Source organism: Thamnophis sirtalis, unplaced genomic scaffold (genome assembly GCF_051295495.1).
Source record: "Thamnophis sirtalis isolate CommonGarterSnake01/CBP01778 unplaced genomic scaffold, rThaSir2_p1.2 scaffold_3, whole genome shotgun sequence".
Taxonomy (NCBI): domain Eukaryota; kingdom Metazoa; phylum Chordata; class Lepidosauria; order Squamata; family Natricidae; genus Thamnophis; species Thamnophis sirtalis.
Genome location: NW_028261383.1, coordinates 47,224,587 through 47,248,915, shown reverse-complemented (window position 1 = coordinate 47,248,915; position 24,329 = coordinate 47,224,587). Strand labels below are relative to the sequence as shown.

The 24,329-nt window shown below is 41.3% G+C and overlaps 1 protein-coding gene across 1 annotated transcript in view; it reads left to right on the top strand.

Annotated features, from left to right (window-relative positions):
• Positions 1-24,329, top strand: part of TAFA4 (TAFA chemokine like family member 4) — a 187,356-nt gene that overhangs the window by 114,604 nt on the left and 48,423 nt on the right. The window contains exon 4 of the mRNA XM_087708856.1: positions 23,120-23,275. Within this exon, the coding sequence (XP_087564982.1) occupies positions 23,120-23,275 (156 nt within the window). The remainder of the gene's footprint in view (positions 1-23,119; positions 23,276-24,329) is intronic.

Below are 24,329 nucleotides of genomic sequence, written 5' to 3'. Positions count from 1 at the left end.
CATGTCTCAACATGTTCTTGTTTCATTTCTTGCTTTCCAGCATTATGCAGTATTTAATGAATGAAAAAAACCAAATTATTGCCACATTCCTAACACTGATATCCCAAATTGTAATTAATATTGATAGAATACATACTTAAAAAAACACACGTTTTTTCTTCCTTATTTTCAACCATTTAAGGTATCTAACAGAATATCAATAATTTAATTATACTATATAAATATTGTTGTACTGAAATAATGTAATATACCAAGCTTTATAATAACACAATAAAAAGGGCAAAATGGTTGTAGATAATAGGTTTAACACATTTGGGGTATATATTTTGTATAGTAAACCTATTAAACAATTAATAAACAAAAAGGAAAAAATTACAGGTAGTCCTCAACTTATAACTACAATTGAGCCCAACATTTCTGTTGCTAAGAGATATATTTATTAAATGAGTTTTGTCCCATTTTATGATCATTCATGCCACCGTTTTTAAGTGAATCACTGCAGTTGTTAAGTTAGGAACTGGGTTGTTACATGGATCTGGCTTCCACACTGAAGATCACAAAACAGGATCACATGATCCTGGGACACTGCAACCAACATACATAGAGTCAATTGCCTAGCATCTGAATTTTGATTATGTGACCATGGGGATTCTGCAATGGTTGTAAGTGTGAAAAACAGCCCTAAGTACCTTTCTTCGCTGCCATTGTAACTTTGAATGGTCACTAAATGAACTGTTGTAAGTCAAGGACTAACTGTACTCAGCTTCCTGATCTATGTTTTGCACCATACCTTCATTGCACTCTTGTCACACACACTTGGGCAAACTCAAATTTGCTTTTATTTTAATGTTTTAGGGGTTTTTTGCACACATATCGGCAAACACAAACTGAGATGGAAGTGCAAAGCATAAGCTTTACATCAATCTAACTGTCCCTGCCTAATTTCTGTAAAGTTTATTGGCTTTTGGTTCCTATAAATAACTGGAGGACATACACCATTAACAACTGTTTGGTAGTGATTGTTTAGTAGTCTTTCTGCATTGTATTTTTTTTAAGCCTTCTTTTCATCCTACAGATTCAGCTCAAGTAATACTAATGTGCTGCAACATTACTAGATAAAGTTTCCCTTGTAATTTTACTGTTACAACTAAGCAAAGCACTTGACATATGTCACTTTTCCTGTTTTTGGTCTAAACATGTCACACTACTGAGCCATTTGTTTGGGATTCTGTTTAAACAAAGCTGTTTTCTGAGCTTTTATCTTTGTCTTTGCCCCTGCTGATAGTCTCAAAAAGACAGATTGAAAAACCTGTCAAATATCTACATTTCTCAGTGCTGACATGCCGCAAGCTTGGCTCAAAACTAGTATCTGTTTATCTTTATTTCTCCTTTTCATGATGCCCATTCCCTCTTTCTACATTGCAATTGGGCATTTCATTTGAATTTTTCTCATAGGGTTTTTGAATTTTCCATAAGCATTTCCAGCACATTTATTTTTCAGAGCATAAAATAAGATAAATGAATGCTAAAGAATGTTAACTAATTTGTATAATTTTGCTGCTTTAATCGTACCTGCACTAAGAAAAGCTTGGCCATTGGGCCGAGGTTTCAGAAATGTTCCTCCTTCGGTTGGCTTACATGTAGGCATAAAGAAGCAAAATATACTTTCACTTGACTTCAACTCATGAGTACTTCCTTGTAGCGTTCCTGTGATATAAAAACATAAAAACAGAATCCAGTTTATTTTGAAGCAACCATTGTAGAGTACCATAAGAACAGGTATATAGAGACCTAATCTTCTGCCAGGGAAAAGTCATACATTAGGCATATTTTGACCAATTTAACTCCTACTGATTTCAGTGGGGGGTTTTCTTAGTAGAACTGAATTTGGATTTCACCCATTAATGAGCATTGCTATATCAGATGAAAGGATTGTTAGTCCAGCACTCTTTTCTCACAGTAGCCAGCTGGAATCCATAAGTAGGATATTTCTGTAGTAATACATTCTCTAGCAACTGAGTTGCTAGCCTTTGAATTTCCGAGTTGCAGACAGCTAAAAAGTTACTCTAGCCCGAGGAATAACTCCAATCCCAAGAAAGCCTGTGAAGGGATATCTGGAAGTTGAGTCATGGCAACTGGACTTATTATTTTGTGTTGGTTTGATACATTTTGCTGCTTCAAGGGGTCATTAAGTGTGGCCCTTCTGGTGAACAAGTGAAGTCTTAATCTTCCTGAAAACTGATGAATGAGCATCATAATAAATGGGGGGCAGGTTGTATTTGAGGCCTCCAGATCTACTATGGAAACAAATTTCCACTTTGGCATAAATAGATTCCTTCACACTGTTGGAAGAAATGTCCTTGTGGGTTCAGTTCCAAGTGGAGAAAAAGACACTGGAAACATGGAGGCTGCTTGGAAAGATGGTTTAATGGTGGACAGGACCACATGGCTTGCACTCCTGAACAGAAAAGGGGATCACATGCTTCAAGATGTTGGGTGAAGAAGAAAAAGGGCCAAGATGCTGAAAGTCCCTGGTTTTATGCTCTTTCTGGCCATTGATCTTGATCTTATATTCTGATTGGTTGTCAGACTCTCGTGGAGCCATGCAGGGCAACTCTGTAGGCTGTACTTTGAGTCCAAGTTTGGTTGCCTTGCTGGCTGATGTAATTTTGCCAGGTGCCTTATAGTGAGTTTCTGTAGAAGGCTAATCCTACCTTTGTTATGTAGAATAGACTGGACCAGGCTTTTAATGGCCCATTGAGAAAGGTGGGGGCTATTAAGAGTGAGTCTGTTTCCTTCCTTAAAACATGTTTCTCCATTTTTTATCCAGGGAAATATAATATTCTGCCTTTTCAATATTTCCCAGGATATTTCATTTTTCTAGGAGAGAGGTGGGTGCTAACTTCCTAGAACATCTCTCTCAAACGGTCTATTTTTCCCTGTCCAAAATGGGAACATTAAGACCACTTTAGAGGTTCGCCAGGCAGGTCACATTTAATCACCCCTAAAAAAATTTAGAAGTTGGTACATTCCAGTGAGACTCTGCCTACTCAGATGGCCCCTAACCAACTTGCTCAGACTGAAGAAGGTACTTGGATAAGCAGCAAAAAGTAACAAACCAATGAAAAAATAATACTAATTGCCATGATAACTTCCAGATAAATCTACCTGGATGACTGAGAATCTTCATCAACATCCGTTGGATGTTGGTCTTTTTCCACCATTGCATTCCACCCATTTATATTCAATGGACTCCCTAGAACAGCTGCTGAACTCATGGATTTCATAGCATGTCTTGGAGGAGTTTGTTTGTTGATCCCCATGTGCCGAATTCTATCTGCCAATGTATCATTTCTGAAAGGCATCATTATGTACACTTAATAGTTAGCTTTATTTTTTTTATAGAAAAATTATTTTTAAACAAACACAGACAAACGTAAAACATAAAACTATCTTCCAGTTACATACAGTGTATCGATTGGTTAAAAAACATTTGTGCTTCCTCACCATAGTCTTCACTTATAATTTATATAGAATCTCATATTACCAATCTGATATATATGCATACAATTATTATCATAGTTAAACATTTATTTGACTATATTATTACTTCCTTTTATGTGAGATATTTTAAATTTGGAATAAATGTATATTATGGCATTTTATTACATCATCTTAAAACCATCCAGTAGTAGTACATCTTTATATTATATTCTATATAAAATTGTTTATCTTTGGTTAGAAAACTTTTATGCATCCTTTCCATAGTCCTCACTTACAATTTATATAAAATCTCATATTATCACTCTAGTATATATGTATACATTATTATCATTGTTAATCATTTATTTGACTATAACTATTATTACTTCATTTTATGCATAATATTATAAATTTAAATAAATTTAAATTATTTTTTATTATAGCATTTCATTATATCAGCCTGTATCCATCCAATAGTAGTACAATTTTTTATCTCTTGCCATTTGTGGTATTTGTGTTCTAATTGCTTTCTTGGTAGATTTTATATGGACTTCTCTTGGCAACTTGTTTTTTCACTGCATATCTTTAAAGACTCGAAACCTCTCATCTGTTCCTTCCATCAACTTCCCTTTGGTTATCACTGATACTTCTGCCAGAATTTCTAATTACTTCTGCCAAATTTTCTCCCTTTTCTTCTTCTTAATTCTGGAATCTGAGGTAAAATTCTGATCTGTCGATCTCCCATTCCACTCTTGTCTTTTTCAACCACACTCAATCTGCTGTCAATATCTCCAATTTTCTTATCTCTTTGTTCATCTTTTTCTTCAATTTTTTGAAATCTGTCCTCATATTTCATCATTGTTTGGTGGATATTCTCAATTTTTTCATCTGTTTTTCCTGTTCTTTGTTCAATATTCTCTGTTCTCTTTTCAATGTTCTCTGTTCTTACTTGTATTTTTTTTAATTTCTTGCATAATCATCTGCAATGTCACTTCCTTTTCTTTTTCATACTGCAACATCATCTGTATTGATCTTTTCCTCCAGATAGTAAACACTGCTACTATATAGAATCCAAGGCTTTTTTATTAAGTTCCAAACAAGTTCACTGCAATCTTCTTCCTTTCAACTCCAAGCTTTCTTTTCACTCCAGTCCAGCTACTGATAGTACCCCAGAGGAGCACCTGTATAAACAATTCGTGCTCATCCCACTATCATTTTCAATAAACAAACTCAGAGACCTTGAAATGTAACACCAGCTCTTAATTTCTACAAGATTATCAAATGCCCAAAGAAAGAAAAGAAAACCATTAGCTTTAGATGCCACTATTATGAACATGATCACAGAGAGTCTTGTCAGGCTTCCCAAAACCCAAGAAAGTTCTTCTAAGCAGTTTCTTTTATCATTCCCCACCTATAAACAAGAATTTTGCCAAACTAAAGCTGACTACTTACGCCATCAAATATATAGTCTGAGTACTCCTAGGGAGGAGCTGTTTTGATTCTCTTCCTCCCAGACAAACTATTTAAACTTTTCTGTCTTTTGGTCCTTTGGAACACCCTCATTGTCAGAATATTCATGACTGGCAAAGACATGGTAACAAGATCAGCCAATGGGAGCTGAAACAGATTGGAGTCTGGGCATGGTTTAGCCCTGCAGCTCTGAATACTGTGCTGAGAATTGAAACTGAAACTAGTCTGTGCTGAGAACTAAACTGGTCTGCTGCTCTGATCTGAAACTGAAGAATCACTTGTTGGTATTGTATATTTACTTATGTGTTTCATTGTATATAAAGAGAAGTTAATGAGTCCTTCTGAATCTGTGTGTGCTTTCTGGATTTGATTTTGGCAACAAACTCTGACAATCTCCCTCCTCTAAATCAGGATTGCATTTCACCACAGGTCTTGGAAATACACTCCTCTCATATGTTCTAATTTTGCAAACCGATTATGTCTTCATTTAAACCGCTGTTCCATTTTTTTCTTTTTCCTGGTGTTTTCCCCTGAGTGCGTAATCCCTGTATTTTTTGATCAACCAAGTGTTTATCCATTTGTTGTGACAGGAATTGACCCACCAATCTGTTACCCAAGCTTGATATTATGGGCTGAGAGAGAGAGAGAGTGACTGGTCCAAAGTTATCAAGTCAGCTTTCTTGCCTAAGGTGGGACTAGAACTCATCTCCTGGTTTGCAACCTGGTGCTTTACCCACTGAACCAAACAGGCTCTCTTTAAACAACCTTTTACTGTAATTCTGCATCTAAACTGAGCAATTGAGCTTCTTTTAATTCTGATAAGTAAATCAGAACCAGACCTTTGTTTCAATAATGGGAAGCAGAAGAAAGAATAGAGTAAACAAAAGCTCATTCGTGGATCTGGAAACCATGGGTTTCCTATTGTTGCTATTATCAGTTGTAGCTCTTATGTGACATCTCACTGAATATACATAATCTCTTTTTAAGTCAGTCTAAGCAGCTGCCCATCTCTACTTTTTGTGACATAAAATTCTGCAAATAAATTGCTTTGGGTATTTGCCTTTATTTCTAACATTCTTTCCGATTTTTTCATTATTCAGAAAGTCCCAAATGTTCTCACCTAAATTATCAAGCATTCTTTGCAGGCATTCAAGTGTAATATGCTGTGCTGCATTGAAAGCACCTGCAGGACATTTTTTAAGTGACAAGTAAATAGGACTATTTTCTTACTATTGCTAAGAAGTTATGTGATTGTCATTAGGTTGAATTGTTCGTGTTTCATTTAAATCATGTTTCCAGAATGTACATGTTTCTTTAGGACAAGCAGAAATGAAAGCTGACTTTGGGCCAGTCACTCTCTCTCACCTCACTGAGTTCTTGTGGGGGCAAAAAGGAGAAGGAAGAAGAATTAGGTATACTCACCACCTTTATATTGCTTAGAAATATAATAAAGGTGGGATATCAATAAATAAATAATCACATTTAAATTTCAACAGCACTCCAAAGGCAACTATCAAAATTTGGGTTGGCTGGTCCAGATAAAAGAGCCAAAAAGTTATATTTGAACCAGTTTTAATTTATGATACAGAAAACTCCAGTTTTGAATGATTGTCCTATTTTGTCTTATTAAAAATTTGAGTATGGTGTCAATTTTTAAAGTCTCAGTTCTTTGTTATTTATTCAATTCCTGGTCATTGTGAATGGAGCAAATAGTATCCCATACATTTGCCTGTTTTTCAAGCAAACCTGGTTCAAGTGATAACAAAATATGGATTGTAATGCAAGTCTCTGAGAAAAGATTAAGCATTTTTATGATTATAACAATAGCACTTAGACATATATACCGCTTCACAGTGCTTTACAGCCCTCTCTAAGTGGTTTACAGAGTCAACATAATGCCCCCAATAATCTGGGTCCTCATTTTACCCACCTCGGAAGGATGGAAGGCTGAGTCAACTTTTAGCGTGATGAGATTTGAACTGCCAAATTGCAGGCAGGCAGCAGGCAGCAGAAATAGCCTGCAGTACCGCATTCTAACCACTGTGCCACCACAGCTGTTATTATGGTAATATTCTTAGATTATGGTGATGTCATGTAGTCCTTAGTACATATTGGGAATGAGATCCAATGGAATGTAGATCACTTTTTCCAGTTGATAGGTTTAAAAACACAACTGGCAATTTAAGCAGTTCCATTCTGATTTTCTCTCTAGAAATGGGTTTATTCAGAATTTAAATACCAGAATATTTAATACATCGATGCTAAACTTATACATTTCTCTTTTAATAATTTTTTTTTTAAAAAATGGGCTCTCTTTATGGGTCTGGGCCTCAGAGGGAAAGGCTAACAGTCCCAGATAGAAACCAGAAGATCATGATTTTGTGTCTTGCCTTAAATCATAAAACCTGCTGGGTATCTTTGGGCCTTAGGAGAATAGCTAGAAAAAGTGGATGGATTTGTTCAGGCAGACCTCAGGAATCAAGATTCACCCTATGGTGTGCATGTGTCTATATGCAAACTTTCTCTCTGTCTCTCTCTCTCTCTGTGTGTGTGAGAGAGACAGACAGAGACAGAGAGAGAAAGCGAGGGAATGGTGGCTAAGAAATAGATTTTTAACGTCTTCATAATTGGAATATTACCTTTACTTGTTTCATCTGAATAAGCCTGCTTTAACTAAAAAAAGGCCTCTTAAAGATTGAGGCAAACACTGAAAGCAGTTTTCTAGTATTTGCAAAGTGCTGGGTCTTTCTGTAAGATTAATGATTAGCCAAGCAGCAACTAATGCCTCCAGCCCAGCCTGCTAGAAGTAGCTCTTGAGAATCCAGTCGTCTTAGATTGTAATGTATACCTCTCCTATTAAAATGTTACTTCTTCTTCCAAACCCAAGTCGATTGGTGTCATGTAGCCACCTCGGTTGCTTTCTATTCTGTAAGAGATATTAGCAAATCATCACAATGCTTGGCGACCAAAGCAAGAAAATCATTGTTTAAACAGTTCATATGAAGAATAGCAGGACACTCCCTGGTACTTATCTTCAATACCAACCATTTTTATTTAATGTGACTTTAGCAGACATTTATCTATTCCCACTGTACAGATTCAAATAGATAGTGCATTTATATCCTTAGTGGCCAATTTTGACACCTTGATACTTCTATTTCAGGAGGATTCACCAGGTGTAGATTGCTTATGCAGGATAATTTTAAATAGATAACGTAGGGAGACAGTTATCGAAATCCTCTTAGGAATTGGTAGATGTGCCAGAACCAGCTAGTTTTTTCCCCTTTTCCTATAAAGAAAGAGAAGGGAAAAAAGAGAAAATTGCATCTTGGATTAGTAGCCATCTCCCAATTTTACTGTTCAGGTATTTCAAGGAAATACACAATAGTGCCTACTACACCATATTTTACTGCCTCCCTCCCCCACCTCTCCTTGGTAGGAGGGTATATTCACAAACAGGCAAAGCAATGTATCCACGTCTCTGTGGCAACTCCAGAAACTTTTGTATAGGTGTATGATACAGGAGTTGTCACTTTATTTGATGATAACATGCTGTCTTCCAAGTGAATCAAAAGCATTTGAAAAAAGAAAATAATGCCAAGTGCAGGGTATCCAGTGGGCCAGGCGTAGGTTCCAGCAGTCACTACTACTGGTTTGCTTGTGGGTGCGCCACATGCGCGCATGCACAATGCAATAAAATTGCTCTGTGCATGCGCAAAAGCAAAAAAACAGTTCGGGGACATGGCAGGCCTGGGTCACTGCCGGTTCCAATGACTCAGGCCACCAAATCACTACCGGTTCGGCCAAAGCAGTCTGAACCAATAGGAACCCATCACTCTGGTGGGCACTAAGGATGGTGCCAGGCAGCATGCTGGTCCCTGTGCACACCCTGGTAGCTGTGTATGGAACAAAACTGTTGGAAAATATTTTTTAGCATATTAATATTTGGATGGTTATTGGCATACAGTCATATATTTTGTAACCGAAGATACCAGTGTGCACAGTAATACCCAATACTTGCATATTATTGCATGTATGGTGGTATTGATTTTACAAATTACTATTCAAATCTCTACAGCATTTTCTTTTGAAAAAAGGGAAAAAAATCAATCTTGAACACTCTTTTTCATTTGAACATTTGTGCATTGACACTGGAATTGATGTTGGTTTCATACAAAAACTATGGACCCAGAGGTTTCTCATAGAACAGGCTGTTTTCCTTTCTTTCTAAAAAGAGTACTTTTAATAAATTACATCCTGCGATCACAAGAGCTGGTTGCATCCTTTATTAATCAATTAATATATTTTATTCATTGGATTTGCTTGCTGCCCATTTCACTTCTTTGTTATTTACTCAATTCCTGGTCATTGTGAATGGAGCATATAGTATCCCATACGTTTGCCTGTTTTTCAAGCAAACCTGATTCAAGTGATGCTGGCCCCTGTGCACACTAAATTGCTTGCATTTATAACTGTATTATGCTATGTGTGTGTGTGTGTGTGTGTGTGTGTCTGTGTGTGTGTGTGAGTGAGAGAATATTTAACTGTATTGGCAATTTCTTTGAGCACATGGTTATGTCAAATCTGCTTTGATTTATCAGCCATTGCTATCCTCTTTTCCTAGGTGAGCCTTTGACTTGTATCTGATTTAAGGTCACCTGCACTACTTATTTTCAGGGGACTTCAATCTCCATATAGATGTGACTTCTGATGTTCACCAGTAAATGCTGTTATACTATGATCTCATCTTACATTGTCAGCATTTTCTTTGGTTGGTACGTGTGAAAGGTCAGGCTTTTGATTTAGTTAACTTCTTGGGACTCTTAATTACCAGGACTTGAAGGTGACCACCTTGACTTTTCATTTTACACCCGCCTTCCCTCAGCTTTCTAATTTCGTACTAATAATGTGCTTGAAAGAAGCAGGCAGTTTTCTCAACTTTGTATACTTGTGGGATGAAAGATAATAAAATTAATTGGTGTTCGTTTTCCATCCATAATGCAAGCTTGCATGTTTATATTTTGAGTCTTTATCATCATGTTTTCCTGTTCAGTTGTTAGCTTTTTCTCTAAACATTTGTGTTAATTCTTCAAAGTTCCTTCTGGATGCCCAGGATGTTTCCTTTAGTACGTTGATATTTCTACAAAGGGAGAAGTGAGAGCAATGGAACTCAAGTTGAAGCATAGAGAGATGAGGCTGCTCCTGTTGGAATTCTCCATGTCCAAACCAGATCAGTAATTTGGAGCTGACAACAAGATAAATTGTCTTGAATTGCTTGCAAGTTTGTGAAACAGGTCTCCGATGTCCACTTTTGTGTGATGCATGTGTGCTTGTGGGGAAGCTATTGGCCTGAGAGGAAAGGATGTACGATGACTTTGAAGCAAACATCATATAATTGCATGACCTCTTACCCCGATTTTCTTGTTACCAGATGGCACAGATCTAAGCGCAACAGCAGCCGCATAAAAGGACAGAGAAGCAAAGGGTGGGAGAAGCATTCTGCCCATACCACCTATTTTCATTTCTTTCAGTCAGATCAAGACAGAGGGAAAAATAGTTGGACTTCATTCTGTGGGCGGTGCACAAAGTGCAGGGGACAGGGAATGAAAAAGTTGTTCATTACTCTATTTATTTTACAAATATTCATGCCGGTGTTAAAAAAAAATGCAGAGTTCCATTTATTTTATTTGTATGTTATTTATTTATATGTTATTTATTTTGGATTCTTTAAATTCTAAAATTGTCATTTGTTTTGAATTAAAGGCAGCTTCAAACTTGTTATTTCCAGAGTTTCTAATACAGGGGTCGGCAACCTTAAACACTCAAAGAACCACAAAGGTCCTAACCGGAAGCCCGAGATTTAATTCTGGAGCCGACCAGAAGTCCAGTTCCCCCACCATAGAGTCTCCTCCTAGCACGGCATCCTTTTTCCTCTACCTGTCCTACCCAAAAGCACTATCAATTGTGGAGTCAACTGGCGACAGGGAGCCGCAGCAGAAGGATGAAAGAGCCACATGCGGCTCCAAAGCTTCCTCTAATAGCTTAGAAACAATTAATGAACATTTTCTGAAAGTGATTAGAAAGTGAGGTTTGTGAACTTTTGTGAACTTTTAAAGTCTCCATCATGTTTATGAGTAAGATGGTTATTTCCATTGTTTCCTAGTGCTCAAAGTCATGGAAAAGTGACTACATTCTCCTTATGGGGAACAGTTGCCTGGAGCTCATGTGGGTGATCTCCCATCCTGTCTTAATCTAGAGAGGTTCCAAGGAAATAGTCTATTTACCAGTTCCTTGTCTTTGCCATAGTCATTAGCTACGCCTTTGCAGAGCTGTCTTTAGTTCACCATACCTCTCTTGGCAGTCACCCTATTCAATGGACTTTCAGATGAATTTTACTGTGAACGTCATTCACAAACAGATCTGAGGATTTTTGGCATAGTTCAAACAGTTCATGTAATGTATTCCATTTATGTCAATATGTCAATTTACATCATTTGCATAATGATGTAATAGATGCTTTACGTCATTTGTATCAGTTTCCCTAATTTCCTTAATTGCATTATAGACATTTGCATCTCTTTTTGTCATTGGTGTAATTATATAATTGATGTTGCACAAGTAACATAAATTGATGCATGCAATATAAAAATGTCAAGAACGATAATTATGCAAATGATATACATTGCATCAATTAGGTAAATTTGGATTTAATAGACATTTGGCTTTAACAAGCACCCCTGCTCCCCAAATAGTCCATTAAATTGAGGTTTTACTGAACAAAATATTGCAGTGTGGAATCATCACCTGAAGGCTCTTTAAACAGTTGTAATATGACCTTGCTATGTTTCTCCAGACAGCAATATACACTGTACAAATTAGAGATCTCTTTTTGTAATGCCACTCTGTGCTGTGAAATACCAAACATATATTGAAGCTGCAGCATGTCAGAAATGTTCTGGCAATTTTTTCAGCGATTTGGGTCCCCCTTAGCAGTTCAGATCTTTTACACAGTATAGGTAGTACTTGACTTATGGCCTAAATAGAGCCTACCCATTACAGATATAAGTCATAACAGTTGTAAAACGGGTTATCCACATGACTGATTTGCTTTTATTACCTTTTTGTGGCAGTTGTTAAGTAAACATGCCAGTTGTTAAGCGAATTCAGTGGTCAATGCACAAATCGATTTGTTCAGTGTGGGCTACTTTTGCAAAAACTGGAAGTAAATGCCTTTTTTTTTTTGCAAAAATATTGTAAAACACGGTCATGTGATTACGAGAGAGCCAAAAATGTGGGTTGATTCTCAAGCACCATTCCAGTAAGGTGGTCCAGAGGGCCCACCGGCCTGCCCGCGCTCCTTACCTGTCTAAAGTCTTCGGTGCTTCTGCACACATGCAGGATGTGTACAGCGCCTGTGCAACGCTCCGTTGAGTAGCTGGAGTGTTGCGGAGGCTCGCAGAGGCGTCGCTGGACAGCAAGATGCATATGGACAACACCGGGCCCGTTCCAACCGTACGGGAATGGGATCCGGAACCCACCACTGGTCAAATGGTTATAAACCATAGCCATGGGAAAACCAAAACCTCAAGGACAGTACCAAAAGGCTTTAATGCTTTATCTTTAAAGAGTGTTGTGGGAAGAGTTCTGGTGAGTTCCTCAGGCAAATCAAGGAATATATCTTTTCTCAAATCTACTCAGGTTCCTTATTGAGAAGGGCATGGGAACAACCAGGGGTGTTATGGCTTCCAATGGAAAAGCAAAACTCTCTGAAAAAAAAGATCCCCTCATTAGCACAGAAAGAACCTCCGAAATTCATATGCAAGGAGAGGGAGTGACTTGATTTGAAAACACAGATGTATTTATGTATTCCACTGACAAAATTTATTGGCAGCAGAGGACCTAAAATTATGCTTTTTGTTCATGAATGCGCATACACTAGTTAGATTCATGTGGTTCTCTGCTTTGCATGGACATCACTGTTTTCATGTCTTAATAAGCAGAAACGGGGGTAAATATGAGAGGCTAAGAAACACTGTGCTGGATTACATCAAAAGCATAGCTATCTTATAGCCTTCAAATATCAGAAGAATTGTCACTTGGAAAAGGGAGTGGACTTTGATGGTCCCAGAGGGCAAGATTAGAATCAGTGAGCTTAAACTAAAAGGAAGCAGATCCAGGCTAGAGAATGGGAAGAGTTGTCCTGTCTATATGGTCTGCCAGACACAGCCATGTGTCTCTCAAAGATGTCCTACAATGATCTAGGACAGTGGTAGTCAACCTGGTCCCTACCGCCCACTAGTGGGCGTTCCAGCTTTCATGGTGGGCGGTAGGGGTTTGTTGCAACTCTGCTTTATAAATTTTATAAAGTAAAGTTACTTCCCTACTTTATAAATCACCATTACTGTGGAACCGGTGGGCGGTTAGAAAATGTTACTACTAACAGAGATACAAAAGTGGGCGGTAAGTATAAAACCGTTGACTACCCCTGATTTAGGGGGTTGGATAGGATGACCTCTAAGACATCTTCCAACTCTATGATTCTGAAATCGGTTTCTATATACAGGTTGTAAAGCAGATGATATTGAGAGTCATACTTCCTCTGATTGCAGAATAAAATTTAGCCTTTAATGCTAATAGCTCCATTCTTTATGAATTTCTCTAATTTAAAGCCACCCAAACTGAATGTCATGACTATATTTGAGGGAATTCCAAATTTCAGTTGTGTACTGTGTGAAGAAAGACTTATTTTTGTTTCTTCAGAATTTCCCATCATTAAGCATTATTTGTTGACCCCAAGGCCTCTAACATTTCCCATACTATTCATTTATTCATTCATTCATTCATTCATTCATTCATTCATTCATTCATTCATTCATTCATTCATTCATTCATTCATTCACTCACTCACTCACTCACTCACTCACTCACTCACTCACTCACTCACTCACTCACTCACCCACCCACCCACCCACCCACTCATCATATTCTGTACTGCCCAAAAGCTCTGGGCAGTAAGAGGTGCTCTGAGTAGTTATGTCTGCTTTCTGAACTGCCCTTCTAAACTAAGACATGATGTACCCAGAACTTTCTAAACTGGAAAACCCTCTGTGATGCTGTTCTGGATGTGCTCATATATGATTGTAAGTGTCAGCTTTGGAAGACATTCTTCTTTGGAGCTTTGAGGCTGCCACATTTAGTGCCTGGAAAAGTGGGAGGGGGGGTTGTAAGGAGCGGTGGAAGATTAGCCACAACATTCCTGTCTCTGGGAGTCAAGGACGTTTGCCCTGCACCTGGAGGGGAGTGACTGGGGATAGTCTCCAGTCGGGACAAAGACATGATTGGGCATGTGATGGACTTGTGGGTGCAGGGGATGAATCTTTGATTTCCCTTTGGGTGGGGAAAACCCGGAACTCTCAGATTCGGGTTTTCTCAGATGTGCCAATATGACACCTCTAATAAAATGAATCTTTGAGGAAATGCTAGCCTCGGAGTCTTCGGAGGTTGTTACTTGGAACGCCAACAATAAGCTTGGATGTATTCATTGGGGAATTTGGGAATCAGTGAAGGGTTCTAATGGATTTGAATGCATACTGGCTTAGGTTCTTAAATTAAAAACAATTCTTGTCTTCCACTTGATGCAGTTGGGATTCCTGGACCCGAATCTACAGTTTGAATAAAAGAAATAAGCAGGATATTACAATGGTCACCCCACCCCCCACTGCTCTCTGACTGCTAATTTTGGGAATCACATGCTGGTGGTACATCATGACTTCAGGGCACAAAGCTCTATTACTGTTTTACTCCATAGTGCTTCATCTTAGTGAGTTTTACTCCTCATAATCTTAGTCTCTAAATTCAACATGCAATTGCTTAAAACTTGCTTAGGCTAGATTGAATCCTATATTTTAAAAAATATCAACAGGTCTCTCCTACACAAATTATCAAGAGAATAATCACCTCCATTAACTCCCGTTGGTGCAAGATTATTAGCAAGCTATTAACCTGTTTAAGTCATTTAAGTGTACAGAACAGTACTTATTCTTTATTTGTTAGCAAAACAAAATCTTCCATTATAGCAGCTTGGAAATATTCACAACAGATTTTAGGAATTGATTTTTTTTGAAAGATGTGAAGATATAAAGATGTTACCTGCTTATTTATTTCTCACTTTGCAATGTATCCATTGCCCCAAAGAGCTTTTAAAAAAAAATGCTATTAGATGTTAGACATGTCCATAAAATATACAGGCTGTCTATATCTATATCTATATCTATATCTATATCTATATCTATATCTATATCTATATCTATATCTATATCTATATCTATATCTATATCTATATCTACATCTACATCTACATCTACATCTACATCTACATCTACATCTACATCTACATCTACATCTACATCTATCTATCTATCTATCTATCTATCTATCTATCTATCTATCTATCTATCTATCTATCTATCTATCTATCTATCTATCTAATCTAATCTAATCTAATCTAATCTAATCTAATGGCTATGATCAACTTTTTTAGTACAATGATAGACCTTTTTGCAACTTTCAGTAAAATGGATGATTCATCCCAGAGATGAAGCATATTTTGTTAAAGGGATGATGATATCTAGGAGCTGGGGAGCTTGAATAAAATCTTGTATATTCTATTATTTGTTTCATATTCACCCTTACATAGTTTTCAGTGCTGCTGTTTCGGTAGTAGTTCTTTATTATACATAGAAATGCTGTAGAGAAATATATTAGAGGACTAATCTGAGTCTTCATTGGATCCAAATTCCAGTTATACGATTTCATTTATCTATGGAGTGACTTCAGATAGTTCTCAGTGCTTTTTTAATATTTAGCATAATATTAGTGTTAAAAATGCAGCTTTAAACTAACTTGAGGGTGTAAATGAGCATCGATCACTGATTCTTTTAGGATGTAGGCTGTGTTGAATAACATGTTAGTTTTGAACTCTTGATTTATTAAAACAGAATGACAAGTAGCATACAAACAGAAATATTGCTAATCGCTTTGCATGAATGAGTAAATAAATCTTGAAGCAATTCCTCCACATCAATCACTATCAGAAATCATCTTAAAATATTATGGTATTCATGGTTTAATTCAAGCTTATGCTTAGTTTCCATTCTCCTCTCTGAGGAAGTAAACAGGAATTTTAAAAGCTGTTTTAGAAATATGAATGACCCTGGCCTTTCAAAATTATAAAAGTATTTTTGTTCTTATGTGAGAACTTGTATCTTTAATTCTATATTCCTTTAGTTTCAAAAGTTAACTCACATTTTTGCCTGGCTTTGCATATTCATACAACCCAATGACCATGTTTTATTGTTTCCAAAAGACTGTTGCGACATTCTACTAGTAAATGAATAAATGTGGCTGTTAGACATACATATTAACTTATTTAGATCTTTGCAAACACTGATAAAGGCCCAAAGTACATTATATTACTGTATCAGAAAGTAAAGCAAAAAAGTTCACTTTATCTGTACATTAAATTCTGGGTGTAAGGGTATGTCTCAATCATTAGGTTGCCTACTTTAATAGAAAATAAGGTTACCTGATTGGATTGCAATGCAATGATGTAAATAGAACCTTGTTGAATAACGTGACCCGTCAAAACCGCGCTCGACTAAGCTGTGTTTGATTAAACCGTGTCGCTGACGTCATCAACAGGGCGACAACAGCCAGCGCGGAGAAAGAAGGGCGCTTTAAAAGCGCTTTGAAAGCAAGCCGATTCAACTTAAAGTAAGGGTTAGGTTTAGGATTAGGTTTAGGGTTAGGTTTAGGGTTAGGGTTTAGGGTTAGGTTAAGGGTTAGGGTTAGGGTTAGGGTTAGGTTAAGGGTTAGGATTAGGTTTAGGGTTAGGTTAAGGGTTAGGTTTAGGGTTAGGTTAAGGGTTAGGTTTAGGGTTAGGTTTAGGATTAGGTTTAGGGGGGTTAGGTTTAGGTTTAGGGGTTAATTTTAGGTTTAGGGTTTACAGCGTGCTTCTGTCTCCGCGCTGTTGTCGCCCTGTTGATGACGTCAGCGACGCGGTTTAGTCAGGCGCAGTTTAGTCGAGCGCGGTTTTGTGGTGGAACTGTTGAATAATGCTTCCAATAGGTTATCATGAATTGCTCAAACACTTGTTTTTACCCTATAAAGCACTTTATGACTTGCTTCTTAGGTATCTTCAGGATTGCCTTTTTCAGCTGGAGTTAACCTGATCAGTGTGCCTCTCAGGGAAGAAATTCTGAAACTGATTTTTGGTAGCCATCTATGCCCTTTGGCTGTGATGGTGAACCTATGGCATGTGTGCCAGAGGTGACACGCAGAACCCTCTTCTGTGGGCCCACGCCAGCTGCTCTTCCAGGTTCCATAGCTAATACAGCGCGCATGTGCACTGGCCAGTTGCTCTCTTCCAGGTTCTGGTGCTCGGATGCGTGTTAAGTAAGCTCCCCGTTGGGAGAGCGAGTGCGTTCAGAGAAGCGTTGTGAAAGTTGTGTTGGAGAAAACACAAACTAGAATACAGAGACACCGCAGTTTAAATAGGCTTTTACTTTCGTGGAAATAGAGGTATCAGAGTCCATCAAACAGTTCAAGTCATAACGATTAAGACAGTCAGACATTAACGTCTTTCAGTTAAGGGATAATCCAAATAACATAGTCCATAATCATACAAACAGTCCGGTACACAAAGTTTGCTAGCAATTGCAAAACTTACAATAGCTCACGCTGATCACTATACGGCACTTCTAACAGCCAGCTTCCAAAACACTCAGATCAGATCAGCATCTTACAGTGATTCTGACTCCATCTTATGGCCGATTGAGGAAACAGCAACCAATCACATTTACAGCATGATTTAAAGAAACAGGTATCGCATTGTTACATGATTTATATATTGCCAACCCAACCGTTAGATTATATTCCTAACAGCACGCGCACACACACTCCAGTTAGGGCACTCGGTGCTGAAAAGGTTAAGCATCATTGCCCATGGACTAGTCCTGTTAAGTTCATGCAGGTGTTTAGTTATTGGAAGCCCATTTAATACCAAATTGCTTTTAGGTTTTATTATGTGATTACAACAGTATACACATTTCATTAAAAAAAAAATCCCATTGTAATGGATTGCATGACATGAGTCACACAGTGTAATAAGTGAAATGATGAGGTGAGGTGTTGAATACTGGCTTGCGGGCGGAGCCGGTTCAATGTCTTCCCTGATTGGCCGAGACACTCGACGCCCCATTGGCTCATTGCTCAAACCCGGGGGTATAAATGTTTGGCGCGAACCACGCCAGGTTAATCATAGTTTACTCTGCTAGAATAAAGGTTGCTGTTTTACTACCTTCTTGTCGCGTCCTCCTCCTTCCGCTCCAAGATGCAAAACTGGCGACGAAGGTGGGATGAGATTCCCGTGACCACAGAGAAGAACAAACCAGCTTGCCTCCGCGTTTGAATCATACTTTTCAGGTTAGGAACGCCGGCAGCGAACAAAAATCTTCTCTGTTTCTTCTTTCCTTTCTCTGGCTTTTGCATCAGAATGGCAACAGCGCTTCCTCCTTTCGCGCCGTTTGGGTCTGCGGGAGAATCCTGGGACGGCTTCATGGAGCGTTTTGAATGCTATTTAATCGCGTCAAAGAACAGGGCACAGACTGACGAGGAGAAGTGCAGCTTTTTCCTGTCTTGCTGCGAGCCCTCTATGTTTGCTTCTGCGAGAGCCCTGGCCGCTCCGAGGCCAGCTTACAAACTTGGGTGGGACGAGCTAATGTCCAGGTTGAGGGACCATTACGCCCCCTCACCTTCTTTGATTGCTCGTCGGTTTACTTTTCGCCGCCGAGTGCAGAAGCCCAGCGAATCTATCAGTCAGTTCCTCGAGGCATTGCGCACAGTGGCCGCCCAATGCGATTTTGCAGACCTAGAGGAGAATCTTGTGGAGCAGTTTGTATGCGGGGTCCGCGACGTACAATTGCGCAGCCGTATGTTCCGGAACCACAAGATTACTTTGGCGCAAGCTGTGGAGACTGCGCGAGCAGCAGAACTTTCTGAACAATCCACGGCCGACATGGAACGCCTTCAGCTGAAACCTTTCACGCAAACCGCTGCGGGGCCTTCCAATCAGACGAACCTCGTTGACGACCTCTCCCCCACGGAAGACGAGGAGGAGGAAACCGTCGGACAGATGAGGACGCAGCCGAAGCAGAGGCCACACCAGCAACCACCGACGTCCGTTCAGCCAGCTTCGAACATGCCTTGCCGTGGATGCGGCGGCCGCCACAGCCGCGTATCTTGCCCGTTTCGTTCCGCTGTCTGCCGCCGTTGCCGAGGAGAAGGACACCTCGCCAAGGTTTGCCGGGCTCTCTTGCCAGCCCCATCGTTCATGCAGCCCAGCAACCAGCGTCAGACATTGCAACGCCGCCAACAACCACGTCCAGCGAGGCGAGCTGAGGACTGCTATTCAACCCACCAGCTCCCTAGTGCTGAGTGCGTAGTCTATCAGGCTTCCCACGTCCCTGCCGGCGGTCGCAAAATTAGCACCGTCGTTCGTCTTGAAGGTCAGCCTTGCCGAATGGAGGTGGACTCCGGGTCTTCCCGTTCCCTTTTATCTTGGGCTTTGTTTTCCCGCCTTTGCCCTAGGGTTCCTCAGAGTAAATTGCGCCCTGCCGGGGTCTCCCTCTTAGATTACCAGGGAAATGGGATTCCCACGGCAGGAATATTCCACATCCGGGTGGAATACGGAGATTTTAAAGGGAAACTTCCAGTTTTAATTGTTAAGGATAACCTGCCCGCTCTTCTGGGGTTAGATTGGTTCCCCGTTTTGGGCCTCACTATAGAAGGGGTGCATAGGGTAGTTCCCCGTGCCGTAGATAGCGTTTTGGATGAGTTCGCAGATGTGTTCGATGGGAAATTAGGTTGTTATAAGGGCACCCCCATTTCCCTTTGCCTCAATCCCCAGGTCGCGCCTATTAGGCTGAAGGCACGTAGGGTTCCTTTTGCATTGAGAGCAAAGGTAGATGCTGAATTGGATAAGCTTATAGAGCAGGGGGTAATAGAGCCCGTAGATCATGCCCTTTGGGAAACCCCTATAGTCCTCCCGGTCAAACCCGACGGATCGGTGAGGATATGTGCCGACTATAAGTCGACCATCAACTTGGCCCTGCAGGCAAATCCATATCCTGTTCCTGTAGTGCAACATCTACTTCACTCTTTGGGGCAAGGCCGCATTTTCGCCAAGCTGGATATGGCACAGGCCTATCAGCAGCTTCCCGTAGACGATGATGCGGCTACAGCCCAGACCATTGTTACCCATCGTGGGGCTTTCCGTTGCCGCCGCCTCCAATTTGGCGTTTCGGTTGCCCCAGGGATATTTCAGAGCCTCATGGAGCGGTTGCTCCATGGGATCCCAGGCGTCGTTCCTTATTTTGACGACGTCCTGGTTGCAGCCCCTAGCCACCTGGAACTCCTAAAAACACTGCGGGAGGTTCTTACACGTTTTAGGGAGGCTGGATTGAAGTTAAAGCGCAGCAAGTGCGAAATTGCTGTTCCCCAAGTAGAGTTTTTGGGATTCCTTATTGATGCACAGGGCATCCACCCCACTCCCTCGAAAGTTGCGGCCATAAAAAACGCTCCTGCACCCACCTCGAGGGCGGAATTGCAGGCGTTCCTGGGGCTTTTAAACTTTTATGCCCCTTTTATTCCCCACAAGGCGTCGTTAGCTGAACCGTTACATCGATTGCTTGACCGGTCAGCGGCCTGGAAATGGGGTAGCCGTGAAGCGCAGGCGTTCGCGGCTATAAAGGACATTTTAACCTCGTCAGCAGTCCTAATTCAATATAGCGACAGGATGCCCCTAGTTTTAACGTGTGACGCCTCTCCCTATGGCATAGGGGCGGTCCTGAGCCATGTCCTCCCGAACGGCTCAGAGGCTCCTATAGCTTTCTACTCCCGGACGCTCTCGTCAACGGAGCGAAATTATAGCCAAATTGACAAAGAGGCTCTAGCTGCAGTGTCCGGTATTAAGCGTTTTCATGACTACCTTTATGGTAGGAATTTCACCCTTGTTACGGATCACAAGCCGCTTTTAGGCCTATTGGCGGGCGATAAGCCAACCCCCCCCATTTTGTCTCCCCGCATGACACGTTGGACTGAGTTTTTAGCGGCGTATTCATATGCGCTGGTATACCGTCCGGGTAAGCAGCTAGGGCACGCAGACGCCCTGAGTCGTTGCCCTTTGCCACAGACGGACACAGCCCTCGTGCCTTCTCTCTCCATTTTGTCTATTGCTGAATCCGATCTCCCCGTTTCAGCCGCGGATGTTGCAGCTTGCACAAAGGCTGACCCCATTTTGTCCCAAGTAGCTTCATGGGTGTTGAGGGGGTGGCCCGAAAAAAAGGTAGCGGAAGAATTTCGACCGTTTAAGGCACGACAAGCCGAACTTGCCCTTCACGGGGGTTGCCTTGTTTGGGGGGATAGGGTAGTGATCCCCAAAGTTCTACGGGCACGAATCCTGCCCGCGCTCCATAAAAATCACCCAGGTATAGCGCGAATGAAAGCTTTAGCCCGTAGTTATGTGTGGTGGCCCTTGTTAGACTCGGAAATCGCAGATTATGTAGGTCGATGTAGAATATGCCAAAATTCTAGGCCGAATCCCCCCACAGCCGCCCCTCGTGAGTGGGAAATCCCTAGAGGCCCATGGTCCCGTTTACACATTGATTTTGCCGGTCCCTTTCACGGCCGAAACTTTATGATAGTGGTTGATGCTTACTCTAAGTGGGTGGAGTTGGTAATCATGACCTCCACTACGGCAGAGAGTACCGTGAGGGCTCTTCGTAAGATGTTCGCCACACACGGGCTACCAGATGTGATAGTTTCAGACAACGGGCCCCAGTTTACCTCCACTATGTTCCAAGAATTTTTGGCAGAGCAAGGGATTAGACACGCGGCCACAGCCCCGTATCATCCAGCTAGTAACGGTAGGGCGGAGCGCGCAGTTCGCTCAGCTAAAGAAGCTTTGGGCCGCATGGACCAGGGTGACTGGCAGGAGAGAGTGGCGGCCTATCTCTTGAGCCAGCACTCTACACCCTGTCCAACAACTAATAAAAGTCCTGCGGAGCTCTTGATGGGTAGGAGATTGCGAACCCCCCTAGATAGGCTCCATCCACTTTATGCAGGGGATTTACCGAGCAACTTGGGGGCCCTTCCGTCCCATACGTTTAAGTTAGGGGATCCCGTTTGGGCTCGTTCCTTTTCAGGGGATCCACGGTGGGTTCCCGCAACAATCACAGCTTTGACTGGCCCCTGTTCCTTCAGGGCCGGTCTGGCCGACGGAACGCAATGGAGGCGCCACCTGGACCAGTTAAGGCGCCGCCTCCCTGCGGAAATAGACGGCCCGGGACCCCCAGACATTCGCCCTCAGCGTGAGCTACCCTTGATGACCTTATCCCCAACGGACTGCCTTTCCTCGGGGAACGGGGGACAAGCCGATACGAACTTTTCGGACAGACGTGCCTCATTTGGCCATTCTTTCCCTCAAAGCCTTTATCGAGACTCTGACCATATATTTCAACCAGATTGTACGGGTCCATCGTCGGATACTCCGGCTGTTGCGGAGATACCATCTCAGACAATTGGAGCGCCATCTCTCGGGGCCGCATCACAGGATCACCGTTCCGCCACAGACTTGCCTCTGTTGGCGATTCCCCCCCCGACGACAGCTGCCGGGGAGCTACGAAGGTCGGGACGAGAGCGGCACCGTCCCACCTATCTACAGGACTATGTTTGCCCTTCGTGAGGGTACTTGACTAGGGGGGGAGGGGTGTTGAATACTGGCTTGCGGGCGGAGCCGGTTCAATGTCTTCCCTGATTGGCCGAGACACTCGACGCCCCATTGGCTCATTGCTCAAACCCGGGGGTATAAATGTTTGGCGCGAACCACGCCAGGTTAATCATAGTTTACTCTGCTAGAATAAAGGTTGCTGTTTTACTACCTTCTTGTCGCGTCCTCCTCCTTCCGCTCCAAGATGCAAAATGAGGAGGCTGAAATAAGATTTCTCATAATTCATCCATGAACTGCTTTTTCTGAAAAAACAACAACAACCTGGAAACAATGTCCTTTGTAATCAGGGCTGAGAGAATAACCTATGCCTTTTGTTCGCAGGTCTCAACCAAGTTAAACAAGGGACCTGCGAGGTGGTTGCAGTGCATCGGTGTTGCAACAAGAACAGGATTGAAGAGCGGTCACAGACAGTCAAGTGCTCTTGCTTCCCAGGTCAGGTGGCAGGCACAACACACGCACGGCCATCTTGTGTTGAAGGTAAGGATCTTTTACCCTCTTGGCTTCAGAATTCAAAGACTCTCTCCATCTCCTTGACATTGTGAATTCATAATTGATAATAACAAGAATAAATGTCTCTCTTTATTAAAGCTAGGCATATGTTTCTTTGTAATTGTTAATTAATTTATAATTGATTCAGTTAATTAGTTATAGCAGTGCTCCTAACCCAAAAGGTCAATCTCCAAAAATTAAGTATTTGTTCAGGCAATCTTCTGCCAGAATGATTTCTTGTTATGCAATAGATATATTTTTAACTTCTTTGCGAGGAAAAATCTACTTTGAACAAGGCCTAAATTGAACAAAGGCCTTTTGGATAATTAATCTGGGACTGGCCAACTTGACCCTATTTGATATGTTTTAGCAAAAAAAAAAATCAGGATAAAGGAATTAGTTAGACATATTTTTTTTTAGACATTTTATTAAGATTTATAGGCCGCCCTTCTCCCTGAGGGGACTCAGGGCGGCTTACAATCACAGGGAATGGGGTGCAATACCAAAAGACAAACAGTGAGTGAGCAAAATAAAATAATAAAACACAACTTGCATTCAACAGTCAACACTCGGGCGGGTAAATTAAGAACCTATCCCCAGGCCTGCTGGGAGAGCCAGATCTTAAGGGCCGTGCGGAAGGTCTGGATGGTGGTGAGGGTACGAATCTCGACGGGGAGATCGTTCCACAGGGTCGGAGCTGCAACAGAAAAGGCTCTCCTCCGTGTAGTCGCCAGTCGACATTGACTGGCAGATGGGATCCGGAGGAGGCCCAGTCTGTGCGATCTAATCGGTCGAAGGGAGGTAATCGGCAGAAGGCGGTCTCTCAAGTACCCAGATCCACTACCATGGAGTGCTTTAAAGGTGGTCATCAATACCCTGAAGCGCACCCGGAGATCGACAGGTAGCCAGTGCAGCTCGCGGAGGATGGGTGTAATGTGGGCGAACCACGGTGCGCCCACTATCACTCGCGCAGCTGCATTCTGGACTAACTGCAGTCGCCGGATGCACTTCAAGGGCAACCCCATGTAGAGCCCATTTCAGT